The sequence below is a fragment of the Acomys minous genome (genome assembly GCF_964271855.1).
Source record: "Acomys minous genome assembly, chromosome: 10".
NCBI lineage: Eukaryota > Metazoa > Chordata > Mammalia > Rodentia > Muridae > Acomys > Acomys minous.
In genome coordinates this window covers 64,821,198-64,834,833 of record NC_140491.1, presented here as the reverse complement: position 1 = coordinate 64,834,833, position 13,636 = coordinate 64,821,198, and the positions used below count along the sequence as shown (strand labels likewise).

Genomic DNA, 13,636 nt, shown 5'->3' with positions numbered 1-13,636 from the left:
GACTACACATAGTAGAGCCTGTGTGTAAAACGAAGCAAAAACAAAAAACACAATGCCATAGCATAACAATAGAATAACAGGCTGGGGACTGCTGGAGAACAATTTCACCTGTTCATTCCAAACAAAGGATTTTAAGGTTTGGGTTGTTTCGCTGGCTCTCCCCAGGGGATTTTTAAAAGTATCTATCACCAAAGAGTCTAGATTCTGTCTCTTCTATACTTCAAATGGAAAAAAAATAAACATGAATTTCTATGGATAGATTGTGATATCAGAGATAGTATTAAGATATGCAGTCACTCGAAATTTCTCTGTATTAATACATTTCATGCTTAAAAAATAAAGCATGGACTTAATTTCTCAGTCTAGCAAGACTTGAAGTATTTCAAATTCTGAAATAAGTTTATCTGTTCTTGTTTATTATAATTAAATAACACACAAGAGCCTTTTTGAGCAAAAAAAAAACCCCACATTTTTTAAATTTGTAAATCAAAGCTATTCTCTCCAGTGGGGCTTTCACCCCCAAGTCACACAGCCTTCTGGGGGCCAATAAACCCAACATGCAAAACCATCATGCAATAAATCAAATTGCACTTTGGATACATAGCTTATTTCCAAACAAGGAAAAAAAACATAACCTATTAGCGTAATAACAGGTCAGTGGCTGCTAGAAAGCATGGGAGATGTCTAGAGCCGTGTGTAAAAGACAGCAGCTCTTTCTCTGCTGTGCTTCAGCACGTGTCCAAATTGTTCCCAGAAGCCCAGTGATGCCCTCAGACTTTCTTAACACTTTCTAGAATAGGATACATGTTTTCAAATGCTTCATAGATCGCAGAACGCTCTTTGGCACCTGTAAAGAAATCAAAGTGTATATGATCTTTAACATCAGAACACCACCAACATTTTAATGCTAAAATTTCATTTCGCCATGTTCAATTCTCGTTTCGTTTATTTTGGGAAATGGTCGAGCTAAACAGGCCAAGGTGGCTTCAGCACAGATCCATCTGTGTCTGCCTCCCAGTGCTGAGATTAAAATGATGCCTGCTTTTGTGATGGTTTTAAGATGGTACCTCTTTGCTTGTTTCCAGGAAGTGGCAATTCTTCCTAACACAGGAAAGAATTGAAGGAGGGGCACTATAGCCATCCCCCCTGCCCAAACACATGGCTTAGGGCAGAGGTTTCTTTAGTATTTCCTCTCTATTGATGTTGTCTTCAGTCATACAGGACTCAGTAGAAATACAGATGGACTGTACTGTAAGTGACCTAAGAGTGACATCCCCAGCACCCCATGACCTAGCTACCAGCAAAAATGACTGCCTTGGATCCACTTAGTTCTGGCTAGTATCCTGTTTTTGTTGTACTGGGTGAGGTAGAGCCATTTAAGGAGATTCCAATTTTAACACATAGGAAACATTTATAGGGCAAATTTATACTGCTTTTTATTTTGGATTGTAGCTGTCAGCAATTGTGAACTGTGATATGGCTGACAGGGACATACAGCACTAAAAACAGATTAGACCCTCTCCCTTGAGAAGAGTCAGTCAGTCCCTACTCATCTCTCACCAACAAATATCAATCACCACACTCTCTGCCTTCAATAGCAGATAGGAGACAGACATCCCAGTGAGGATTATGGACCGGCTTTTATGTGAGTGTGGGGCTTCAGTAAGTAGGAGTGGCAAATATCTGATGTATTGGTGGGCAGAAAGCTAAGAAGAAAGGAGCTTAGTGGAAGAAATAATAAAAACTCTTAGCACCCAACGCATAAGATCCATCACCTGGAAAGCTGAAGCAGGGGAATCATGAGTTCAAAGCCATCCTGAGCTACACAGCCAACCCTGTTTCAAAAACAAGGCAACAGCCTGTGAGTATGTAAATAACTTGAAATATCTGGAATGATAGGACCCTTCCTTAAGAGATGTGGAGTTAGAAAGGAAGAGAGAAGGGTAGCTGAGAGTGATTGTCTGACTTAGCTCCAGGCCTAAAGAGGGAGAAGATCCAGAAGGAGGATCAACCAGAATGCAGCATCATGGATGAGCTGTAACACTTTCATTAAACTAAAAACCAACTGGCAGTTGGGATGTGAAAGTTCAGCAACCTCTATACTGATGGAGGGAATATAAAAACTGGGCTCACCTCCCAAGTTGGTGTGTTCCTCAAAAGTTAAGGAGTCACCACACAACCAAGCAATCCCACTTGGGTAAACCCTCTCACAAAACCAAAGGCAGGGATACAGTGCAGACTGGAATTGCCACAGCAGTCATAGTAATGAAGAAATGGAAACAGCCTGTATGGCCAACCGTGGATAAAAACACCAGTGTATGTACACATGTACACAAGAGTATTACTCAGCCATATAGAGGACAAAATTTGGACATGCCTCAACAATGGGAAAAGGCTAGGTACACACACACACACACACACACACACACACACACACACACACACACACACACACACACCGTCCAAGTCAAGAATGGCTATATTTAGATGAAATATCAAAAATAGGTAAATCCATGAAGACAACAGACACTGGTGGCTGCTGAAGAACATGGAAGAGTGCTCAATGATACAGGGATGTATTTGGAGCCATGGAAATGTTTTAGAACTAGAGGCAATGGTATATGTACTAAATGCCCTGTATGGTCCACATTCAGGTGGTTAAGTTTGTTTTATGAATTTCATTTTTTTTTTAATGTTAGAGTAGTAACGGAGAAGCCTTATAAGTCTAATTTATTTTTGGCTGCTCATGGCAAAATTGTATTTATTCCTTGGTAAAGAGTCTGTAATTTGTGAGTCTGCATCCTGAAAGAAGGCAGAATTAGAAAGTGGGTACATTACTAATGGATAAGAGAAACTATGTACCTTTGAGGTGGAAATTCCTCCAAGTCTCATCAGACTTTAGTACATTAAAAGTTTTCTTTCCAAATAGATCAGTTTGGTGTAAACCAAACAGGGAAATGGGAGTACATGTTACTGATAAGCATCTTGCCTCAGATACCTGTATCTGGAATAGACTTCTTACCATCAGAGAATGCCATAGGATAGGTGATGCACACATGAACAATGAAGAAGACCCAAGGGCAAGACATTCTTTATACACTTCCTAGAGAAACATGAAACCCAGGTCTGGCATTTGGGATAAACACTGCTTGGCTTTTTCCATAAGACTTTATATAAATCACTATCCCTAAAAATCTTCTATTCAAACATGAAGAGCGATAGGTCTGCTGCTGCCAGCTCTATCTGCATTCCCAGAGGCCTGCTGCATCAGAGACGACAAGCCCATAGCACTGCCTGCATTTCTGGAGGCCTGTTGCCATCAAGGACCACCAGACAAAACCACCACTACCCCCCAATCTCCTGCCCACCAGTCACCCCCTAAAGCACTCCCAGTAGCCAGTAAATTGCACATGCTCCCCGGGGCTTCATTTCCTGGCTCACAACTTTGCCTGCACTACTAGAGGCCTCCCAACACCAGGAACAGCCAGACAGCTCAAGGCAAGCATAAGAACACAATCAACAAGAGCCAGGGAAATAGGGCACCACCAGAACCCAGCTATCTTACAGCAACAAGCCCTGCATGTCCCAACATAGCTGGAGCACAATAAAATGGCCTTAAATCAAATCTTATGAAGATGATAGGGGCCTTTAAAGAGGAAATGAATAAATCCTTTAAATACAGGAAAGTATGGTCAAGCAGTTGAAGAAAATGAATAAAACCGTTCAAGGCCTGAAAAACGGAAATAGAAGCAATAGAGAAAGTACAAACTGATGGAATCCTGGAAGTAGAAAACCTAGGTAAGAGAACAGAAACTACAGACACAAGCATCACCAACAGAATACAAGAGATGGAAGAGAGAATGTCAGGCGTGGAAGACAGGATAGAAAAAAACTGATGCACTGGTGAAAGAAAATGTTAAGTCTGAAAAGTTTCTAACACAAAAAAAATGCAGGAAATTTGAAACACCATGAAAATAAAAAACCTAAGAATAATAGGCATAAGAGATTTCTAGCTCGAAGGCCCAGAAAATACCAACAAACATAGAAGAAAATTTCCCCAACCTAAAGAAAGAGACACCTATAAATATATAAGAAGCTTACAAAACAACAAATAGATTGGACCAAAACAGAAAATCTTCCTGCCACATAATAATCAAAACACTAAATATACAGAATAAAGAAAGAATATTAAAGCCCTCAAGGGAAAAGGGCCAAGAAGCATATCAAACAAAAGCTTACATCACACATTCAAACCCCACATACTAAGAGTAAGAGACTTTGACGCCACACTCTTACTAATGGACAGGTCACTGAGGGAGAAACTAAACAGAGAAATATGAATCAAATGGACCTAACGGATATTTACAGAACATTTAACCCAAACACAAAAGAATATACCTTCTTCTTGGCACCTCGTGGAACCTTCTCCAAAACTGACCGTACACTTGGCCGCAATGCAAGCCTCAACAGATACAAGAAAACTGAAATAAGACCTTGTGTCTTATCAGACCACCATGGATTAAAGCTGGACTTCAACAACAACAGAAACAACAGAAAGCCTACAAACCCATGGAAACTGAACAGCTCTCTACTCAATGACCACTGGTTCAAGGAAGAAATTAAAGACTTTCTAGAATTCAATGGAAGTGAAGGAACAACATACTCAAAATTATGGGACACAATGAAAACAGTGCAAAGGGGAAAGTTCATACCATTAAGTGGCTTCATAAAGAACTTGGAGAGATACTATTCTAGCAACTTAACAAGACACCTAAAAGTTCTAGAACAAAAAGAAGCAAACATACTCAAGAGCAGTAGGTAGCAGGAAGTAACTAAACACAAAGCTGAAACCGATATGTTAAAAACAAAGAAAACAATACAAAGAATCAATGAAACCAAAAGGTGGTTCTCTGAGGAAAATTGAGATAGACAAACACTTAGCCAAACTAACTAAAATGCAGAGACAGTTACCAAATATTAAAAGTCAGAAATGAAAAAGGGGACATAACAACAGACACCAAATAAATCTAAAGAATCATTAGGTCTTACTTCAAAAACCTCTCCTCCACAAAATTGGAAAATCTAAAGGAAGTAGATAATTTTCTTGATAGATAGCACTTACCAAAGTTAAATCAAGATCAGGTAAACAATTTAAATAGGCATATAACCCCCAAGGAAACAGAAGCAGTCATTAAGTCTCTAACCAAAAAAGCAAGAGACCAGATGGTTTTATCACAAAACTACCAGATTTTCAAAGAGAGCTAACACCAATACTCCTCAAACGATCCCACAAAATATAAACAGAAGGAACAGTGCCAAACTCATTCTATGAGGCCACAGTCACCCTGACACCTAAACCACACAAAGACTCAATACTTGCACTCTGAGTCCAAGAACATATCAAATACGTCATCCACCATGATCAAGTAGACTTCACCCAGGGGTGGTTCAGCATATAAAAATCCATCAATGTAATCCACCATTTAAGCAAATTGAATTTTTAAAAAATGATCGTCTCATTAGATAGTGAAAAAGCTTTTGACAAAACCAACACTTCATGATGAAAGTCTTGGAGAGATCAGGGATATAAGGCACATACCTAAATACATAAAGGCAATATTTAGCAAGCTGATTGCCAACATCAAGTTAAATGGAGAGAATTTTAATGCAATTCTACTAAAATGAGGTACAAGACAAGGCTGCCCACTCTCTCTATATCTAGTCAATATAGTTTTAGCTAGAGTAATAAGACAACTAAAGAAGATAAAAGGGATACAAAATTGAAAGGAAGAACCCAAAATATCACTATTTGCAAATGATATGATAGTATACATAAATGACCCCCAAAAGTTACCAGAGAACTCTTACAGCTGATAAGCATCTTCCAGGCATGTAGCTAGATACAAAACTCAAAAAATTAGTACCGCTCCTTTATAAAAATGATTAACAGGCTAAAGAAGAAATCAGGGAAACAACACCCTTCATTACAGCCAAAAACAATATAAAATATTTTGGTATAAATCTAACCAAGCAAGTGGAGGACCTCTATGACAAGAACTTCAAGTCTGAAGAAAAAAAATTGAAGAAGCTATCCAAAGACGAGAAGAACTCCCCTGTTCTTGGATCAGTGGGATTAACATAGCAAAAATGGTCATCTTACGAAAAGCCATCTACAGATTCAATGCAATACCCATCAAAATCCCAACACAAGCTGGACCAGTCATTTGTTTGCCATTCCCTCAACCCCTATATGCTATTTTAAACCCTATATTTCTTACAAGCAAGACAAATTTTGGGTCACAGGTTTTATGGATGGGTTTGTGTCCCCCCCCCCCCTCGCTCCACTAGAAGTCCCACTTAGATATAGGAAGAGGCCACTTCAGGTTCCTTAACCCCCACTGTTATGAGTCCCAGCTAGGGTCACCACCATAGACTCCTGGGAGCCTTTTCCATCCCAGAGATGCCCCCCACTGATTTCTGTTCTCTTTCCCAGTATTCCATACACACTCCCATTCCTGGTCTCCCCACATCTGGTCCCAATCCTTGTTAACCTCCTCACTCCCTCTCCAACCAAGTTCCCTCCCTCCGTCTACTCCATATGCCTGTTTTATTTCCTCTTCTGAGTGAAATTCAAAAATCCTCCCTTGAGCCCTTCTTGCTACTTAGCTTTTTTGGGTCTGAAGATTGTAGCATGGTTATCCTGTACTTTATGGATAAAATCCACTTATAAGTGAGTACATACCATTCATGTCTTTCTGACTCTGGATCCCCTCACTAGGGATAATCTTTTCTAGTACCATCCATCTACCTGCAAATTGCATGATGACTAGCCCAACTTGAAACCCATCCCAAGGCAGAGAGCCAGGCCCTGTCACTGTTAATGATATTCTGCTATGCTTCCAGCCAGGAGCCTAACATAACCATCTTCTGAGTGGCTTCATCTAGCAGATGATGGAAACAAATGCGGAGACCCACAGCCAAACAAAAGACTGAGCTCAGGGAGTCTTATGGAAGAATGGAAGGATAGAGGGAGCTGGAGTGATCAAGGAGACCACAAGAAGACCTGCAGAGTAAACAAACCTGGGACCATGGGGCTCACAGAGATTGAACCACCAACCCAAAAGCATGTACAGACTAGACCTAGACTTACCGTACATATGTAGCAGATAGACAGATAGACAGCCTGGACAACATGTGGGTTCCCTAACGATGGAGTAAGGGCTATCTCTGGCTCTGTCGCCTACCTCTGTATCCCTGAGCTGGTGGCCTTGCCAGGCCTCAGTGGAAAAGGAAGGAAACATTTAGTCTTGCTTCTACTTGGGATGCCAGGGTTGCCCTTAGGGGTCTCCCCTTCCCTGAGAAGGAGAGGGGGAGTTGGGGGGAGGCATGAAGGGAGAAGAGGAGGAGGAGGGCTGGGAAAAGGCTGTAAAGTGATTAAATAAATAAATGAAAAAAATTAAAATAAAATAGAAAATAGAAAAAAAATCCCAATACAATTCTTTATAGACCTTGAAAGAACAAGTCCCAACTTCGTATGGAAAAACAAAACAAAGCAGAAAAGACCCAGGATAGCTAAAACAATCCTATACAATAAAAGAATTTTTTTTTATCATTCCTGATCTCAAGCTGTACTATAGAGCAATCATAATAATAAAAAAATAAAAAACCTCATAGTATTGGCATAAAAACAGATAGGCTGATCAATGGAATCAAATTGAAGACCCAAAAGTAAATTCACACAATCTCTGGATACTTGACTTTTGACAAAGTAGCCAGAACTACACAATAGAACAAAGAAAGCATCTTCAACAAATGGTGTGCATCTAACTAGATGTCTGAATGTAGAAGAATGCAAATAGATCCATATCTATCACCCTGCACAAAACTCAGACCCAAGTGGATCAAAGACCTCAATATGAAACTGGAATCACAAAATCTGATAGAAAAGATACTGGGGAAGAGCCTTGAACACATTGGCACAGGAGACAGTTTCCTGAACAGAACACCAACAGCTCAGGCTCTAAAATAAACAATTAATAAATGGGACCTCATAAAATGTAAAAGCTTCTGTAAGGCAAACAGCACTGTCAATAGGACAAAATAGCAGCCAACAAAATGGGAGAACATCTTCACTAACTCTACATCCGACAGAGGGATGATATACAAGATATAGAAGGAATTCAAGAAATTAGATGGCAGCAAACCAAACAACCCAACTTTAAAATGAGTCACAGAGCTATACAGAGAATTCTCAACAGAGGAATCTGTAATGGGCAAGAAGCATTTAAAGAAATGCTTGACATCCTTAATCATCAGGGAAGTGCAAAGCAAAACAGCTCTGAGATTCCATCTAACACAGGCCACAGTGCTAAGATAAAAAAAAAAAAAATTCAAGCCATAGCTCATGCTGGCCAGGATGTGGAGCAAAGGGAGCACTCCTCCATTGCTGGGGGAAGTACAAACTTGTACAGCCACTTTGGAAATCAATCTGGTGGAAATCAATCAAAATTAGGAATTTTCTGAGAAAAAAAATTCAAGACCCAGCCATACCACTCCTGGACATACACCCAAAAGATGCTCCACTATACCACAAAGACATTTGCTCAACTACGTTTATAGCAGCTTTATTTGTAATAGCCAGAAACTAGGAGAAAAAAAAAACTAGATGTCCCTCAACTGAAGAATGAATAAAATAAATGTGGCACATTTATACAATGGCATATCCCACGCATATTAAAAACAATGACATCATGAAATGCGCAGGCAAATGGATGGAACTAGAAAAGTTCCTGAGTAAGGTCACCCAGACCCAGGAAGACAAACATGCTTGGTACTCACTTATAAATTAAATTGTGCTCACTTAGCCATGAAGTACAATAAGTATAATCCACAGACCCAAAGAAGCCGGGTAGCAAGTAGGGCCCAAGGGAGGATGCCTCAATCTCCCCCAGAAGGAAATGGAGTGGGTGGAGAAAGGGAGCTGCATGGGAGGGGGTGGGAAGGGGGATGGGAGGGATCAAGTGTGGGGAGGATGGCAAAAGTGGAATCAGATGGAGGGTATCTTTGGGACAAGCTAGAAATCTAAGACAATGGAAAATCCCAGGAATCTATGAGGGGGATGCTAGCTAAGACTCCCAGCAATCGGGTATGTAGAACATGAGACGGACACTTCCTGTAGCCAGGCAAGACTTGCAGTGGAGGCATGGGTATACCATCCCAGCCACAAAACCTTCAATTCACAATTTTTCCCACCTAGAAGAGGGAATGGCCAGTGAACGACTGGCCCAAATAGAGTCTCATGCCATGAGAGATAGCCCACCCCTGACAATATTAATAACACCTTGATATGCTTGCAGACAGGAGGCTAGCATAACTGTCACTGAGAGGCTTTACCCAGCAGTTGATGGAAACGGATGCAGAGACCCATAGTCAAACATTAGATGGAGCCTGGACAATCTTACAGAAAATGGGAAGGAAGGACTGAAAGAATGAGAGAAGTCACGTACACCACAAGAATACCCACAGAATCAACTAACCTGGGACCATAGGTGCTCACGGTGACTCAACTACCAGCCAGAGAGCATGCACGGCCCCCTACACATGTGTGACCGATATGCAGCTTGGTCCTCATGTGGGACCTCTAACAGAAGGAGCAGGAGCGGTCTCTGACTCTGCCACCTGTCTTTGTAACCCTATCTCCTAACCAGATGCCCTTATCTATCCACAATAGAAGATGCACCCAGTCCTATGACAGGGTGATGTGCCAAGGCGAGTTGATATCCATGGGAGGTCTCCTGATATCCTGAGAAGAAAAGGAGGGGATATAGGGGAACAGAGAGGTAGGGTCTGGGAAGAGAGGAGGGAGGGGGAGTTCAAATCAGGATGTAAGTAAATAAAAAATTAATGAAAAGCAAACCTTCATGAAGGGCATGCCACCTGGAGACCCCTGGGAAGCAGAAACCCAGTCAGTATTTTACATCACAGAAAAAAATATTTTTGATATAATAATTTGTATTCTCCTCATTTTGTAAATGGGAGAATCAAAGACCAGGAAATTGAAGTTACCTACACCATAAAGCAGCAGCTATCAGGGAGACATGGAGCCAGTGCTCACTTCTTTACATTGGAAGCCATCAACCGAGTCCCACCTGTGCTGGCTCCCACATACTTAACAAGATTTTTGTCACATTAGCACTGGTTGTGGTGCTGGGGATCAGACCCAGGGTCTTTTACATTCTAAGCAAACCCCTTCCCCTATGATTCTGTCCCAGTCCCCATTCAACATTTCTTTACTGATGTACAGATATCAAAGGAAAACTTAGCCTCATAGTCCAGTTAAATAACAATAATGCAAGCCCCTACCTTACAGCAGCAGCCCCAACTAGGTGACCCTGGCGTTTTAAGTAAAGCTTACCATGCCTTTTCTACGTGCTGCAACGACTGCACCTTTGGGACATACACTCTTTCTAACCCTGGCCACTGACATATAGCCTGGTGTCCTGAGAGAGGCCTGACGTTGAGGTTGAGTGAGAACTCAAAAGCCAGCTCCACCGCTAAATAACTTTGCAATCATTAGCATCTCACCTGCCCTCCAAATTTCAGATTCCTTACCAGAGAGACAGCAACCTTTCTCATAGAGCAGTGGGAGGGATATATGCACTAGCATTTTTGTGAAGTCATTTGAAAACCATACGTTTTACAAAAACAGAGGCCACTTTACTGTCCTGGAAGAACATATGACAGAATTAGGGGCATTAGACGGTTGCTCTAAATACATAAGGCTTATCTTCTGGTTCAGTGCCACATAACTCTACCATCTGTCTCCACAGGGACTGGATTGATACCAGATGGGTCTTTGCATCTGAACACAGTACATGTCCCTGGTAGGTACCCAAAATTAAGAGTCTGTCATTTGGACACCAGATTCATGAGTTCATCTCCATAGCTTAGCCAACGGACACAGCAACCAGCAACACAATGACTTGAATAGCCAAGTTCTGTGTCGGGAGAGGGGGGAGGCGTGTGTCTTGTTGTGTAGTGCTGGTTGGTGGGCTGGAACTGAGACCATGCTGACATCTTCCTTGCAGAGATTTGCCTACCTCTGCTACCAAGGGCCTGGACTAAAGACAAGGGCCGCCACACCCAGCATTCAGTACAAGTTTTAAAGTGCTGCTGGAAGTTTGGTTAGAGATGTTCAGATACACTGCGTGGAAGGAAGGTTTGATATAGGAGAACATACCGTAGATGCCTGTTAAAGAGCTTGGTGATTTATGCTAAGAACTTTGAAACCAGTAATATGCTTAAACAAAAGTTCGACTTCTGAGCACTCACACTAATAGCTCTCAACCAAAACAGTCAAATGTTTGTCCAGTTTTATAAGTAACAAGCACAAAGGAGCACAGAAGGATCTGGCAATGGGGAGACAGGTTTATTCAGCAACACGATAGAACAGGAGTCAGGAAATGTAAGGCAACTGGCAAAGCCAGTGACTGACTGCACGTGTCGAGCTCGCAGCCCAAGAATGACTTCTACATCTTTAAGTGATTGGGAGAAAATAAAAAGAGTACTAATGTGTGACCCTTTAATCATAGACAAGTAATTCACAGGCCAGATCCTCTCTATGAGGCCAGTTACCGCAGAGACTCTTGGGGCCACAGAGTCTAAATATTTCATGTTTGGCCCTTTACAAAGAAGTGTGTCAATCTCTGCATTAGAACATCGTGCAGCTTTATCAAAAAGCCCCCCTGAAGAGACTGAAGTAGCAAGTCCAGTTGCATGTGTGATAGTGGCTGACAATAAGGCCATGAAAATACACATCAAGTAATATGAATTTTAAGAATTGAGATCTGAAGGTAATGTATTCTCCCTTTTCTCTTCCCCGGCATAGAAAAAAAAAAATTACCTGTTATGGAGGAAACGCCTTTTAGAAGACAGAGCGAAGCATGTACGCAGCTTTCCATGTTATGGAGCAGAGTAACCTTAGGACTTACCTGTCAACACAACTTTTCCAGATGTAAAGATGAGCAACACAACCTGCGGTTTTACCATCTTATAAATAAGGCCAGGGAACAGCTCAGGTTCATAACTGTCGAGACACAAGAAGTGATGGGTAGCACCACTACTCACTATTTTCCAGAACATTCAAGGTACCACATATTAAACTTCATGTCACAGTTGTAAACAAGTGCCATTTTACTAAAAAAAAGATCTGAGCTATCTCAGCCACAGCAGTGTCTTGAGTGTAGATGTCCCATGCTAGGATTAAATCCAGAACCTCACATATTTAGGCATGTCCTGTGACACTGGGCTACAACCCTTGCCCTGCCTGGAGACACATAAGACATTCAGAAACAAGAGTCTGTGGCACATGCCTGTAAAGCCCAGCACTCTGGAGGCCAAGGGAGGACTGAGAATTTAAAACAAGTCTGGGCTACATCATGTGACAGTCTCAAGAATGATTAACTTTTATTTTCTTTTCGTTCTTCCTTTCCTTCCTTCTTTATTTCAAGACAGGGTTTCTCTGTGTAGCCTTGGCTGCCCTGGACTCACTTTGGAGACTAGGCTGGCCTTGAACTCACAGAGATGCCCCTGCCTCTGCCTCCCGAGTGCTGGGGCTACAGGTGTGTGCCACCACACCTGGCTTTATCAGCTTCTTAAACAGAGTCTCCTTGTATGTTTCTAAGATTGGTCTAGCACTTGCTATGTACAGCCCAGGCTGCCCTTGAGCTTGTGGCCTTCCTGCCTCAGCTTCCTGAATGCTAGGGTTTCAGGCAGATGCCACCATGACCAGCTTACAAGGTAACTTTTGATTACTGTTTCTCCCATTTGTCAGCCACCCTAGCTGATAAGAAACCGAAATTAACTTTCATCCTCAGATTTGACACTTGAAGATCTCACTTATTAAACATTCTCCACCTTTTACCACTGAACTAAAGCTTGCTAATAGTATATAAATGATTTTTCAGAATTTCCAAGTTCCCAATAATTAGCACATTTTGTGTGAATTAGTAAACTGCAAATTTTTTTAGCAAATAAAAAGAAGCTTATGACTACAGCTACTTGTAAACATGTAAAGTTCAAAATTTGTTCCCATAAGTAGCAAATCACTAAGATTTACTAGGAACTTATGCTGGACCTCAGTGGAGCAAAGGATAGGGCTTAAGAACCATGGCTCCACATCCCATCCCAGAGAAGAGCACAGAGCCATAGAGACAGTTGAGATGTCCACTCAGAGAAGTTGATAGGGTAAGCTATTGCACAATAATACAACTGTTCACAGAGCAGTGGCTCATGAAGAACAGGTATAAGAAAAACAAGATGTGAAAAAATGGTATGCTAGGGATAACCTTAGTTTTCGTGCAGAGAGATGAACCAGACCACACTAACAAGCAACTATAGTCCTTCAACCAATAAAAATGCAGAAGCCTTTGCTGGAAACAGAAAAGTGATCACAGCAAGGAGATGATTGTCCTAAAGAATACGGAGGTCACTTCTAAAGCCATGTGTTTAAAGTGACAGGCACAATGAACCCCCAATCAGACGTGTATTATCCACTCTGTGTGTCAGTGTAAACAAAAGAGGGCAGAGACCATCCAGTAGATGATGAATTTCAAACGCCTGGTGATTTCTTGGCCCA

At 41.5% G+C, this 13,636-nt stretch overlaps 1 protein-coding gene across 1 annotated transcript in view; it reads right to left on the bottom strand.

Annotated features, from left to right (window-relative positions):
* Window positions 1-672: 672 nt before the first annotated feature.
* Window positions 673-13,636, bottom strand: part of TBPL2 (TATA-box binding protein like 2) — a gene marked incomplete at its 5' end in the record, with an annotated part of 33,493 nt that continues 20,529 nt past the window's right edge. The window contains 2 exons of the mRNA XM_084799820.1: window positions 673-847; window positions 11,991-12,085. Of these exons, the coding sequence (XP_084655946.1) occupies window positions 771-847; window positions 11,991-12,085 (172 nt within the window). The 3' untranslated portion in view covers window positions 673-770. The remainder of the gene's footprint in view (window positions 848-11,990; window positions 12,086-13,636) is intronic.